Here is a 13,951-nt window from a genome sequence, read left to right on the forward strand (position 1 = left end):
GAGTGGAATCTCAACAACTGAACGCCCTTGGAAGACGTTCTAGTTAAAAAATGGGGAAATTAAAAAAGCCACAAAAAAGAAATCCTCTGTCCAAAGACAGGATAATACTAGTGATACAATTCAAAGTGTAACTAGTGTACCTAATAATAGCCATGTAAAAATCGATGATGTGTTATATATTAGATACCGCGCCTTACCTTCATAATATAAAAGTATTTATTATCTGTGGGGGCAACACTGAACTATGTTCATTAGAAATTCTTTATGTAAAAATTATCGATACTCATGACGATTTGACCGCCATTGAGAATATTGACATTGAAAATTGTGGGAGATAATATTTGAAGCAATATCTTTTAATGTTGTTTCTCTTTACAGGTTAGTAAACAACTGTATGTATTTAATATAATAATATTGTGTCTTGCACACTACACTCACATGATTTGAAGCTTTCGACAAAAATCTCCGTTTACAAGGCCCTCCCAAATATTTTATACTCTGCTGATACATGGGTCCTCTATCGGAAACATATACGGGCGCTGGACCGATTTCATCTGAAGTGCATTCTGAAAATCAAATGGTCGGATCAGATTAGAAATACCGAAGTGCTACGACGCGCGAATGTTTGCGGCATAGAAGCGTACCTGATGCGGCGACAGCTCAGGTCAGATGGCTCAGATCAGGCTCAGATGTGTTATATTCCTAAGGTCATAAGTAACATATAATTTGAGTTTATTATTCTATTTTTGTACATCATCGTATTACATCTGGAAGAGAGTTGCAGTCTGTCCGAGTTGGCGCAGATGTTATCAATCAAAACCAACGAGAGGTATTCCCATCCGACTCTGACGAAGATGAAGGGCCCAGCTCATCGTGGATTGGAACGAATGATCCATGAGTTACTGACACCTGCGATGAAGTGGTTCTCGAAGTACCACCGACGACAGAAATAGAGTCCTCTCATGAAAATATACTTCAGAATATTACGCCTAAACAAAACATTAGGTGGAGACATAGGGAACTCCTAAACACAATCTCATCAGATTGGTTTCCACCAATATCAATTGACCCTACAGTTAAAGCCCCAGTTGATTATTACTTTCGGTACGTGCTAAAACAATTATTTGAAATTATGGCTGAAGGTATAAACCTTCTACTACACAAGGAATATAAATTTTATTTGGGTTACATTTAGCTACTGGTATATTTAGCTATTCTTGCTTGAAAATGTACTGGGAAACTGCAATTAGCATACCCTTGTTCTCAGAGAATATGGCACGGGATCGCTTTTTTGAATTACGTAATACTTTACACCTTGTTGATAATACAATAATACCAGCTGGTTGCAAAGATGCATTTTCAAAGTTCGACCAATATTTGATGCTGTTAGGAATCGATGTTTAGAGTTACCGCTTGAAAAAGAACTTTGTGTTTATGAGCAGATGGTTCCTTTCACTGGGAGACATGTTGCCAAACAATACATAAAAGGTAAACCTTGTCCATGGGGACTGAAGATATTTTTTTATGTGGTAAACATGGGCAAGCCTATGATATTCTACTTTATCAAAGCTCTAGTCCAGAACTTGATAAAAATTTGACGAAAAAAATTGGATATGGTGCAGCTATTGTCCTTCATCTCACTAAGAGAATTGGAGAAAGCAAGGGCCACGGTCTCCGATAGCGACAGGTGGCGAAATTATGTACCACCCTGATTATTGGGAATATTTTTCGATGCTTAAAGTTACATGCTATAACAATTGGAAAATTCACTTTGATGAGATATCTAAAGAGAAAGGAATATGGTACAAAATCGTCCAAAACGAGCCTCCTCGTGTGCCGTGGTTTGAGACTTGTAATATAAGTAGGTCTTATATTAAATTAGCACTAAGATTTCGTTCTGGGCACTATCCGTCAGCAAAGTTTGCATTTCTAATGAAGAAGACAGCATCACCCAATTGTGAATTATGCAATAAAGTGGAGGTCGTGCAGCATTTGCTGATGGATTGTGTCAAGAATAAAAGGGAAAGGGAATCACTGATTAAGGAATTCAAATTAAACATTTTGGATGTTGGTCTTCTCATAATTTTTTTGTCAAATCCTGTTTCAGAAATTACTAAACGAATATGTGGTCTGGTTCGAGTATGTAATCAGTGATTCCCTATTCAGTAGCGTGTAAGTAAATTAAGTATAAGGTACAATGGGGTTGACGTATCCGTGTGGATAAAAACCCCTTAAATATAAATAAAGATTAAAAAAAAAAAGGGCCACGGTCTGTACTTTGACAACTACTTCTCGTGATATTATATATTACAAATTATGAAACAAAAAGGCATTATGGCTGCATGCACAGCTCGAATAAATAGATTCTCCAAACCATCGCTACTAAGCGATAAAGACATGAATGAAAAGCCTCGAGGATTTTCTCAAGAAGTAAGTAGTTTTGACGAAGATGTAACTGTGGTCAAGTGGCTGGATAATAAGATTACCCATCTTGCTTCTAATTTTGTTGGTATTGGTGAAAAAGACTTAGTCAAGAGGTGGTGTAAGAAAGACAAGATATTTATTGACGTTGAACGTCCCGAAGTGGTCAGGAAATACAATGTAAAAAGCCTTTTGATAGAGATATTAAAGCCCATTCACCCAAGGCTTTGGTAATGTTGTACTACTTATGAACATGGATATATTAATATTTTTCAAAAAAATACATTATTTTTTTTCTACGGAACCCTATTGTATAAGCATCTGATTTTAATATCAATTTGAAGCCCTTTGTATACTACTTACACAAAAATAATTACTTCCTTATCTCGTGGGATCTCAGAGATATTTAAGAATAACAAAATTATTCAGGGTTGTCACAATTATAAGCCGAAAACATAAGCCGAAAACATAAGCCGAAAACAAAAGCCGAAAATTCGAACTTTTCTAAAAATATTATTTTTAATTCGTGTTTAACTACCTATCTACATACATATATTACTATATGGATTATATTAAATGTTCTACACATTAAGCCTATGTCTCATAAGAGCAACACATTTTCTGCAAAAAAAAATCGAAAATTCTATTTCGGTTAAAAAAAGTCTATTTCTTTAAATTATTTTTAGAATAGAATAGAATATCATTTTATGGGACGTAACATTTTACAATGATTTGTCCATTGTCATAATATTACTCTACCACCATTTCACAAAGGCCCCGTGATTAAGGAGGAAAGAAATGGCGAAAGAAACTCCTCGAGCATCTTATCAACTTTTTGCATATATCTAGTATAATTTTACTTATACATAGGGGAAACGGTATAGTTATTAGCCCCTATACAGTTATTAGCCATTTCAAATTTGATGGCCAAAAATAAGCAATAACCTACTGAAATAGGATAATAAATATTACATTAATGGCAACACTTTCGTCCTCCGTCAAACAGTTACAACAAAATTCCGCTAGGTTGACAGCTACCTTTTAATCGTGGGGAAATTTGGCGGGAGGTAAAACGTAAGTAATATTATTTAATAAACTGTTAAGGCTGCTACCTTTTTTTATGTAATATTTTAAAAGGAATAAGTACTAGTGCCGGTATTTAAATTCTTTAAAACTATGCTTTGTTATGCGTTATAAACAAGTCTAAGGTGTAAAATAACGTTTTCTTGTCATAACCTCAAAAAATTTTGGTGGTTAATAGCTGTCATTAATATTTGAATAGCTTATAGTTATTGGCCTCCTAGGTCAGTTACTATATTTACAAATAAATAATTATCCAGCATTGTTAATGAATAACTCATCTTATGTAGTAACGATAAGTGTTATATTCCATTACTAGAATTTTCTAATCATTATAAATAGTTAATAGCCTAGGCCAATAACTATGTGATTCGAAAATATATCTCATAAAAATGTAGGCCAATAACTATAATGTTTTTTTTTGTTATTTTGAATTAATTATCTATAAATTATTTTCATTTGTACGTCAGGTTCTTGAGGAAAAAACGATGCCGAAGATACCCCAATATACGAAAGAGGCTCTTGATGAAGCTTTAGAAAAAGTGAACACAAAAACTATGTCTTTGAGAGCAGTAGCTAAAAAATATAATATACCTAGAGGTACCTTACAGTTTAAACTAAAAAATCCTTCTTCAAAATCTCAATTTGGACCAACACCGTATTTAACATATGAAGAAGAAAATACTATCGCAGAGTGGTTGATTAAAATGGCCCGTAAAGGCTTTCCTAGAAGGTCAGATGATGTTCTCGACACAGTTCAAAAATTTTTAATTGATAATCCACGCGATACCCCTTTTGTCAATAATCGGCCTGGTGCGGGATGGCTAAAAGCTTTTTTAAAACGTCACCCTACCGTAGTTAAAAGAACCAGCGAGGGAGTAACTAAAGCCAGTGCCTGTGTGTCTGAAGCGGATATAAAGAAATGGTTTCTTGAAATAAGAAACTATTTGATATGTGAAAATCTGTTAGAGGCAATTCAGGATCCAAAGCGTGTGTTTAATGCTGACGAGACAGGATTTCAGCTCTGTCCTTCTACAGGCCGCGTACTTGCCGCTAAAGGAGACAAAAATGTTTATTCTGTAGAGCTAGGAAACTCTAAAGAAAATGTAACTCTAAAGAGTTTATTCACTGAAATATTTGATCCATATCTTACTGATAGTAACATCAAAAGACCAGTAATTTTATTTATAGATGGCCACAAGAGCCATATCACTTTGCAGCTTAGTTTGACTTGTAAAGAGTTAGGAATTGAACTAGTTGCTCTGTACCCCAACACAACCCGCATCACTCAGCCAGCAGATGTTTCAGTTTTTGGGCCCATTAAAAAAAGATACCGAAACGCTGTTCGAAAATTTCAATCAGAAAACATTGGAGAGGTGGTAACAAAATTAAACATCGCTACCATTCTAAAAACTATTATTGATGAGCTGAAACCTGAAACTATTATAAACGGTTTCCGAGCATGTGGTTTGTGTCCCTTTGATGAGAATGCTTTAGATTACTCCAAATGTTTAAGTACATCAAACAATATAGAAGATCACAGCTATGACGACATACTTATGTCCCTGAAAGAATTTGAAAACATCATAGGAGCGGAAATGGTAGACAAGCTAAAAAAACTAAAATCTCAAGGTGTTGACACGAATGAAACGTCTCCTACATTATTTAAACTTTGGTCCTTCTTTCAAAGTGATTGCCCACAGAAGGAATCAACCGATACTGAAAAACACTATGCTAATAAAACCACACTAAAAATAACAAGGTTTCCTACAAAAAATTGTTCAGATTTGTGCCAGCCGTCGACTTCTGCAACTTTTCCAGTAACCACTTTTCCAGAAACTGCTCATCTTAATAAGTCAATAAATGATTACCTGCATAATGCCCCAGAAAATAAGTTAAAGTTTATTCGAAAGACGGAAAAATACCCCTTTGTCATTACTTCTGAGAAATTTAGATCTGTCATTGAAAGAAAAGAATTAAACAAACAAGAAAAAGAGAATCAAAAACTGGAGAGAAAAAGAAAACGAGAGGAGAAGGCAGTTGCACGGGAAAAAGATGCTGTGAAGACAAATAAAGCTAAAGGTATAGGAAAGAAATCAAAAAAAGCTAGCAAAAATGATGAAAATGTCAATATTGAGAACGAAAATGAAAACTCTGAAAAGGAAAACAATTTTAAAACTGAAACTAAAAAAGACAACAGTAAACCAAAGATAATATCAAATATAGAAGTAGTTAATTGTGATATGTGCAAGCGTCTAGCTGTTAAAAATAAGTCCCTATTATGTGATTCTTGTAAAAACTACTATCATCGTCAGTGCATTCCTAATAAACACGAAGAGCATTTGCCAGAAGATGATGAGCTTACTGATTTTGTATGCCATAAATGTTTTTTGTTAAATGATAATGACTCTGAACCTTTTGAGTATGAAGATAATGAAGAAGACATGTTTTAATTGCTAAAGCCATTGTTTATGTAATTAAAACATGTCTAAAGTTTTAATTTATATTTAATTAACGATGTGGCTAATTACTATAAGATCTCATGGCCAATAACTGCAATGTTATGGCCAATAACTATAATTTTAAGTTTTATGTTTTTATGTTGATTGTATTCTCAAAATATTTAATAACAGAGTTTGTATAATGACATATTTTATAAAAACATGAATACACAACCATATGACATAACTTTCATTTATTTTTAACTGGGAATTTTAATTTTACTATAGATTCTAAATTTTAAAGACTCTTATCTGGCCAATAACTATACCGTTTCCCCTATCTACTACAATTTTTTCGAGCATATCCATTTCATTTTTCCAACAGCCTTAGCTGAGGTGGATAAGAGGTTGGAAAATTAAATTGCTGTCAAATCAAAAGAAAATTCTCAGTTGCAGCACAGAGTCAAGATTTGTGCTAGGTTAGTGGCAATAAACTTAATTACAAGGGACTGATACAGCTCGTTACTTTTTTTAGGAAAACAGACATCTATGTACTAATTTATTCTTTCAAAGTTTATTATCTTCAGTAGAAAGAACAAGCATCTATCACGCTGCTGTTCTTCACTTTCCTCTTCTGTTACATCATGCTCTGTCAGCGCGGTATTCACTTGGAGGTCATCCACTGACACTGGTTTTAATAAACTTATAACAGTTGGCGGCAATGGTAGCCATTTTGATCTTTTTTGGTTTATTTTGGCTATAAATAATTGGAACCGATGACTCCAAAGCGCGATGGAAAAGGTCCAAAATAGTTATTTTTCTATCGTTTTTCCTGGAATGATGTTCCCGGTCATGTCTCCACAATTTGTTGCGAGATTCGACTGCCTGTTCGGATAACATACCCAAAGGTAGATTTGATGCCTCTATGATAGCTTTGCCATGAATCAATATTTTATGTATTGTGACGGTCATGGGGTGCCAGTTATATTTTTGAACATATTTACGAGCTAAATCGTGGCAAAATTCTACAAATTTCTGTGGCTGTGTGCTGTCTTAATGTGGCTGAATCTAAGGGCAGACCACAAGACAAAGCTATTAAAATTGTATGTAAATCATCTACTAGCCAATGTTCTACACCTAAGATACTGGCAAATTAGGCTCTATTTTTATCGGATAATGCAGTACGAGCAGTGTTGCCGTCGTTTGTGGTCCTCGCATTTGGCTTTACAACGTCAACCATTAGACCCATTTTTTGTCTAATTTCTATTTGTATAGCCTTTTGCTGCAATATTCGCCATTTTTGTACTATGCTTTTGTAGCCAAGATGCAATAAGAATTCTAGAACTCTTATCCATGCATGCATTGGACTAATACCGTGTTGTAAAGCTTCCTGCCGTACAGGTTGTACAAAAGCTTTTTCCAAGTCATTAAAACTTGTGGCAGTAAGACTACAAAAGGGACAACGCATCTTTGACGGCGTGTTTAGCAGCGTATTCAAAACTTTTCCGTCAATTACGGTCAAATATAGTTTTGCTGTTGCTTCTATTTTGTGTTCTTTAGAAGTGAGGGCAAACAGGCGTCAAAGTTTTAATTTGTTCGTTTACCCATTCGCTTTCTGCCATTATAAGGTCTCTGATTTCTTTTTGATACTGGAACTCTCTGAACTCTCTGAAACTTCAACCGGCTCGGATGGGTAACAAGATTTTCTTGCTTCCTGCACTTTGTAATACGGTGGGTAAAGTGGAAATCCCCTATCGTTTGCGTCCGTTTGCAAAAATTTGTAAGTTTCCACTGACAATTTTCTGTCTATTAGTACCGCTAAAGCTTCATTTGGTGTATATGGACGTAATTGGGTTGAATGTTTTAAGGTATTTGATATAGTAGTGGCGTTGCTAGGGGTCTCAAGGCAGGTGATTATTACTCGTTCCAAATCTTGAACTGCTTTATTTGTTAAAGGTTCTCCATATTCTGTACTCACTGTATCTACAAAAGCTTTCACAACTTTGACTTGAGGCTCTGCGGTGAGATTCATAGCAAGACTTCTCTTCAACCTTTGCTGCTGTCTAGGGCATAGTTTTTTAAATTTATCTGTTCTGGGTGATGTTATTGTGGCTGATGTCGATGGTAATGGTGGTATTAAAATCCCAGCCACAAAAACTTGATCAAACCATTGTTTATGTTTTTTTATTAAATAAGGCATGGATCGATTACATTTTTGATAAAAAATTTCAGATTTAGAAATGAAATTTGCTACAGAAGCAGCAAGTTCATCTTCTGAAATTGGCAGCTCATAGTCCCTACCAAGAGCTTTATTAATAAGATCGATCCTTTCTTTTCGTGACAAATCCGACGGTCGTTGTCTTAAATCTTTTTTTTTACACTCCTCGAGCAGCAAGCCAAAAATTTCTAATCTGGTGAGCTCTTTTCTTACTGTACTTTCAGATACTCTCAGAGAGTGTGAAGGGCCAGGTATGGCGTTCTCCAAATCACCATCTGTTGCCGGTCGCTGACCAACATGAGGGTTGGCGCCCTCATGCCCTCCTAGCATTAAGTCCTCCGGTCGGAGCCCGGAAGAACATCCCTCAGCAGAGCGGGTCAGGTTCTGCTGAGGTAAATTAGACTCAAGAGATTTGTTTGGCTCCATGAACACAAATAAATCCGCTACTTAAGACTAAAATGTTACCTGGTGGCTGCTCCCCTGCGTTACCGGGTAGGCTACCGTGCCACCAAACAGATGTACGAAATAGAACACAAATACAACATAAGCCCGAAGGCATCTAATCAGGTCTAGTTAAGGATAATAATGGGAGTTTTAGCCAGTAAAACTGTTACCGCCTTCACCGCGTGGAGGTACTCCCAGCTTATGTATGATATTTTCTATGCTTTTTATTGCCTGTATTTAATTTGACTTCTTAACGTATTTAGCGAAAAAATACCTTGGTTAATTAACCAAGATTAATTACGATTTTGTGAGAATGCCACATTTATTTTGGATTTGATTGATAAGGTTTAAAAAAAAATGAAATAATCTACGAAATCCATACAGATTAAAGGCCGAATTCATTTAATTATTTTTGTCAAAAAAGTTTTGTGACAGCCCTGGAGGCCGAACATTTTGAATACAACATAAAGATACATAACAGAGAGATCCCACGAGATAAGCAAGTAATTATTTTTGTGTAAGTAGTATATACAAAGGGCTTCTAATTTGTATATTTGTATATTAGGTATATTTAAAAAATAAGAGCTAATTTAAAAAACATATTCTTGTTTTTCTATTTAGTAATCTTAAAGCAATATAAAAAAAAAGTATTCAATTAAAAGGCACACAAAAAGTTACATTTTGTAGACCAGTGTAATCAGAAGAACATGGACAATTCTCAACAGGAAAATGATGCTAATGACATATCTCAATATATAAAGTTTATTAAATAAATGAAAAGATGTATTTACTTACCTTAATCAATTTCTTCAAAACATGTATTATGGCATCCCAGGTTTCCAAAATTATTAAGGAAAGACTTTGTGGGGAAATAGCACTGTGAAACTTTAAATCTTCTAGAGTATTCCCAGTAGTTAGATACTGTAATATTATTAAAAGCCGTTGAAAAGGTGGTATTGCTTCCCTCATGTTTGTTTTTTGTTCCAAGTCCAGTCGAACATAATTTTTGAAGTCATTTTCCTCAGTTAACATCAAGTCTTTTAAGAGATTTTCGTGAGTGTATTTTGGCCTTTTCATGTACCAATCTTTCAACCAACGATGTGTTCGTTTACGTTTACGCTTAGCCACAAGCAATAACACTACAGCTGCAGCTAAATCTTGTGCGGACATGTTGCTTGGATCAAACTATTCTCCGACTGGACCCGAAAACATTGTACAATTTGCGAAGTTCTTATTATTGTGCAATATAATTCATTAGTCTCGTCCAAATGCGAGATTTCTCTTGAGCCAACAATTCTGTTAATTCTTCTACGATCCATTATAACATAAACTGAACTGACTGACTGTCTCGCCACAACATCAAAAATACGTGTGAACACACTCGGCTACAGCACTGTCTCGGCCGAGTGACGGTTGACTGTCTCGCCACTCTACTCGGCAGGTGTAATCAAGCCATTACGCTGACGACATGGCGCTGCTTAGCGCGTCGCCTTGCGGCCTACGGCAGCTTATTAAAATATGTGAGAAGTATGCCTCTAGTCATGGCCTGACTTATAATGTTAAAAAAAGTGTAGTCATTTTATTTGAGGTCGGAGGTAAGAGTCCCAAATTAATACCACCCATATTTCTCAATGGAACTCCATTGAAAAGAGTGTTTAATTAAATATTTAGGGTACGTTTTGACATCCGGTCTCAGGGATGATGCAGACTTGGAAAAGGAGCGGAGAGCGTTGTCAGTGAGAGCGAACATGCTAGCTCGCGGGTTTGCAAGATGCTCAAAAAATGACAAAATAACTCTCTTCAGAGCCTACTGCACGTCGTTTTACACATGCAACCTGTGGGCTAGATATACTCAAAAATCTTATAATGCCCTTGGTATCCAGTTTAAAAATGCGTTCAGAGTGGTCTTTGGGCTCTCTCACTTTTGTAGCGCGTCGGGGATGTTCGCCGAAGAGCGTGTAGATTGTTTTTACACAACGATGCGCAAGAGGTGATCATCCCTGGTGCGTAGAGTCAGGGCTAGCGACAACAGCGTTCTGGCGATGATCGCTGACAGGCTGGATTGTAATTATGTGAATCGCTGCTGTGTAATTTCTCATGGGATGGCACAGCGGTGATTTGATTTGAATGCTACAAAATAATCTGTTAATGTTTTATCAGTAACTAGCTGTTGCCCGCGACTTCGTCCCCGTGGGTAGAAGATATAAGTTATGATTTATACCTGGCCTGTTTTTTTCAAATTTCCATTGTATCTTCGCTCCTATTAGTCGCAGCGTGATGGTTTATAGCCAAAAGCCTTCCTCGATGAATGGTCTATTCAATACAAAAAGAATTTTTCAATTCGGACCAGTAGTTTCTGATATTAGCGCGTTCAAACAAACAAATAAACAAACAAACAAACTCTTCAGCTTTCTTATATTAGTATAGATTACTAACATACTTTGTAAGCATAATTGTTACTAATACAAATGAGTCAATGTTACTTGTAATTACATGTACAATAAAAACATAAATAAAATAGAATAAGTGTTTATGCTGGCAAAAATGAGGAAACAACTCATAGAACTCCTCATAATGTAGTCATGGATTTGCTTAGCAATCTTTTAGATAACGTTCACACTCTTTGTACTGACGACTGGAACTTTGCTTAATAAAGCAACGCATTTTGTGGGAACCATCAGAAAAAACAGGAGGCCCTTGCCAAAAATCCCTGCCAGAAAGACCCAAAGAAGGTATTTACCTAAGGAACTGAACTTTCAATCTGAATATACACGGTGATTTTTTAGTCGTCTTACAAAAGTAGCCCCGTTCATGTATCCGACGTAAAATACCCCTAGGCGCGATTTTTTTTTCTTATCATCAACTAAGATAATAAGCACAAAGAAAAATTAAACAAGAGAAATCTGAAACATACTCTTAAAAATGATAAAAACGCCGCCGCCCGCGCCCCTCGCCATTGTAACAAGGCTCGGACCGCGCTCGCAACAGAGCTGTGTTTCTAAAAAACTACGAATTGCATCATAATATTGAATAAAAATTGCATTTTAAATTCATTCAATCATAAATACCTATTTTTTTTTTTCATTAATGTTTTCAAGTCATTGGATACATGAACTGGGCTGGTTTTGTAAGACTAGATTAAAAAGTCACCGTGTATTATAGTAAAGATAACCAAATTTGTCAATCCATTGAATTGCAGGGATATGTATTGTTTATCGTTCAAATACTTTCGTAGAAATGCGGTGTTTCCATCATTTCTAGTAATGTCCGAGTCTAGTGAATGTTAATGGAATTATCTGATTGGGAAAGTGATTTTGGAAATGAATCCCATAAACTACAAGACCCGCATAAACCATATGAACGAACTAAATAGTAGCGAATACACGTATAGATTTCGCTTAAACAAAACTGCTGTTAGTTATTTTTTAATAGAAATATATCCATAGTTTAAAGTATTCTCAGAAAGGTAAGAACCAACTTGAATGAGAAATATATATTCATTTAATGTTAATTACTTATTGTAATGTACCTATACAATTTTTAAAGCATTTTTTCATTTTCAGAAATCATGGGATAACTCCTTTGCATCAGCTATTTTTAACCTTAAGATTTTATGACTTAGGCACAATGTTAGTGTCTATTGCAGATTTTGTAGGAGTCTCAAAATCATCAGCGGGGCTTATTAAAGCCAATGTGCCATCTGTAATAGCAAGGTTATATAGAAATTATATACATATACATCGCAATACCCAGGAAGATTTTTAAAATATTACCCAGTTTCCAAGAGTCCTGGGTTCAATTGATGGCACACCATATTCAAGTAATCACAATCACCAAGTAAGTACATTGTATTTTTAAGAAAATTAACTTTTAATATTCATTCTCATCATTGTGTGTTTAATTTATAGATTCTAATATTGGAGAAGAATTTAGAAATAGGGAAGGATATTTCTCTATGAATGTGCAAGCTGTGTGCGATGCACATTTAAGATTAATGAATGTTGTTGCCCGTTGGCCTATATCAACTCATGATGCAACAATTTTTAACAATTTAACACTGAGAGAAAAGTGTCTAGTTGCTTCATACTACCTATTTTGAACAATAACAAAAAAAACCTCTACACTTGGAAGTGATTTTAGAAACATGTTTTTATTGATTTTCCAGCGGAATGTGAAACTGGTTTATATGGAAATGGCTGGTTGATCGGAGATAGTGCCTATCCAAGCAAACCTTATTTATTGACTCCTTTATTAAATCCAACTTCACGCAGTCAGCAAATGTACAATGAAGCCCATATAAGAACATGAAATACTATTGAAAGGTACCTTTTAATATTCTTGTAGTCAGTAGTGTAATCAGTCTTTAGTCAATTTATTCCACTCTAATGAGACATCACATTGTTACACTGGTTACTGGTTACTGGTGATGGGCTCCTTTTTTCGCACGTAGGCTCCAAGTCGGCCCATTGTGCGTCAGGTGGCTTTGGGAGGCTGTCAGTCCAGCCATCCCAACTCCCTCCAGAAGCGCAGAAGTCTAATGGAACGTTCGCAGGCTTCTGTGACGGAGCTCGGTGAACCGAGGATCCCTGCCCGGCATTCCGCGACCCCCGTGCACTCTAGGAGCACGTGTGCCGCTGATTCTTCATGTTGAAGACAGCCTCTACATAGTGGACTATCAGTAACATTGATGGACCCTTTATATCACTATGTGACATAACTGTAACAAACAAAACAACTCCTCAAAAAATCTAAAGTTGTTGTTTTATTCCATTTTAATTCACTGTGTCACAACGGTAACAAACCGTTCGATACATACTTAGTGTCATTTATGCAAACTAGATGGCGTTACTTGTATCAAAGTTGGTTCGAAATTCTCATGTCGTCAGTTTGTAAAAGACGTTAGTGGGTGAGATTTGAAAAATTCGAAAAAAATATAAAAACTGGATAAAATACCTAGCTGTGCTGTGAAACTAAAAAGTAAGTATGTAATTTAGATAACTTGTTATTAACTACGCGTAAAAATTAAGTAATTTGTTATAAAATTATTGAATTATGGTTTGTGACATTTCTGGTACATTGCCTAATGACTTTCCTATCGTTTAGTACATTGACCTTTGTTTGATATTTTTACAGGATGACTTCTCGAAACCTGCTAGAAGAGGAAATCGAACAGTTTCTCTTTGATTATGAAGCTAGTGAGGATGGATTGGACGATGATGACGACAGCGTTGCAGATCCAGATTTTATTCCAGATCTGGACCTCCCTTGTGATGATGAAGCTTCTGAAAATATTGAGGGTTTAGATATCAATAGTATTATTGAAGGTTTGGAGCATCATGATGATATT

General features: G+C 35.6%; 1 protein-coding gene across 1 annotated transcript; it reads right to left on the minus strand.

The window, feature by feature from the left end:
- Nucleotides 1-6,243: 6,243 nt before the first annotated feature.
- Nucleotides 6,244-9,204, minus strand: LOC113499977. The gene is made up of 2 exons (XM_026880607.1): nucleotides 8,244-9,204; nucleotides 6,244-8,204 (listed from the first exon to the last, which is right to left on the minus strand). The coding sequence occupies exons 1-2, from the start codon at nucleotides 8,584-8,586 to the stop codon at nucleotides 7,564-7,566; spliced, it is 984 nt and encodes a 327-aa protein (XP_026736408.1). The 5' UTR covers nucleotides 8,587-9,204; the 3' UTR covers nucleotides 6,244-7,563.
- Between the last annotated feature and the right edge of the window lie 4,747 nt (nucleotides 9,205-13,951).

This window comes from Trichoplusia ni, chromosome 13 (assembly GCF_003590095.1).
Source record: "Trichoplusia ni isolate ovarian cell line Hi5 chromosome 13, tn1, whole genome shotgun sequence".
Classification (NCBI taxonomy): Eukaryota; Metazoa; Arthropoda; class Insecta; order Lepidoptera; family Noctuidae; genus Trichoplusia; species Trichoplusia ni.

What these genes read in the sequence shown, in the direction of transcription:
- LOC113499977 (XM_026880607.1), bottom strand. Translation starts at nt 8,586, where the DNA reads ATGGAGCCAAACAAATCTCTTGAGTCTAATTTACCTCAGCAGAACCTG. An exon ending in TCTTATTAATAAAGCTCTTG is followed by an intron (nt 8,205 to 8,243) that starts GTAGGGACTATG and finishes AAGATGAACTTG; the next exon opens with CTGCTTCTGTAGCAAATTTC.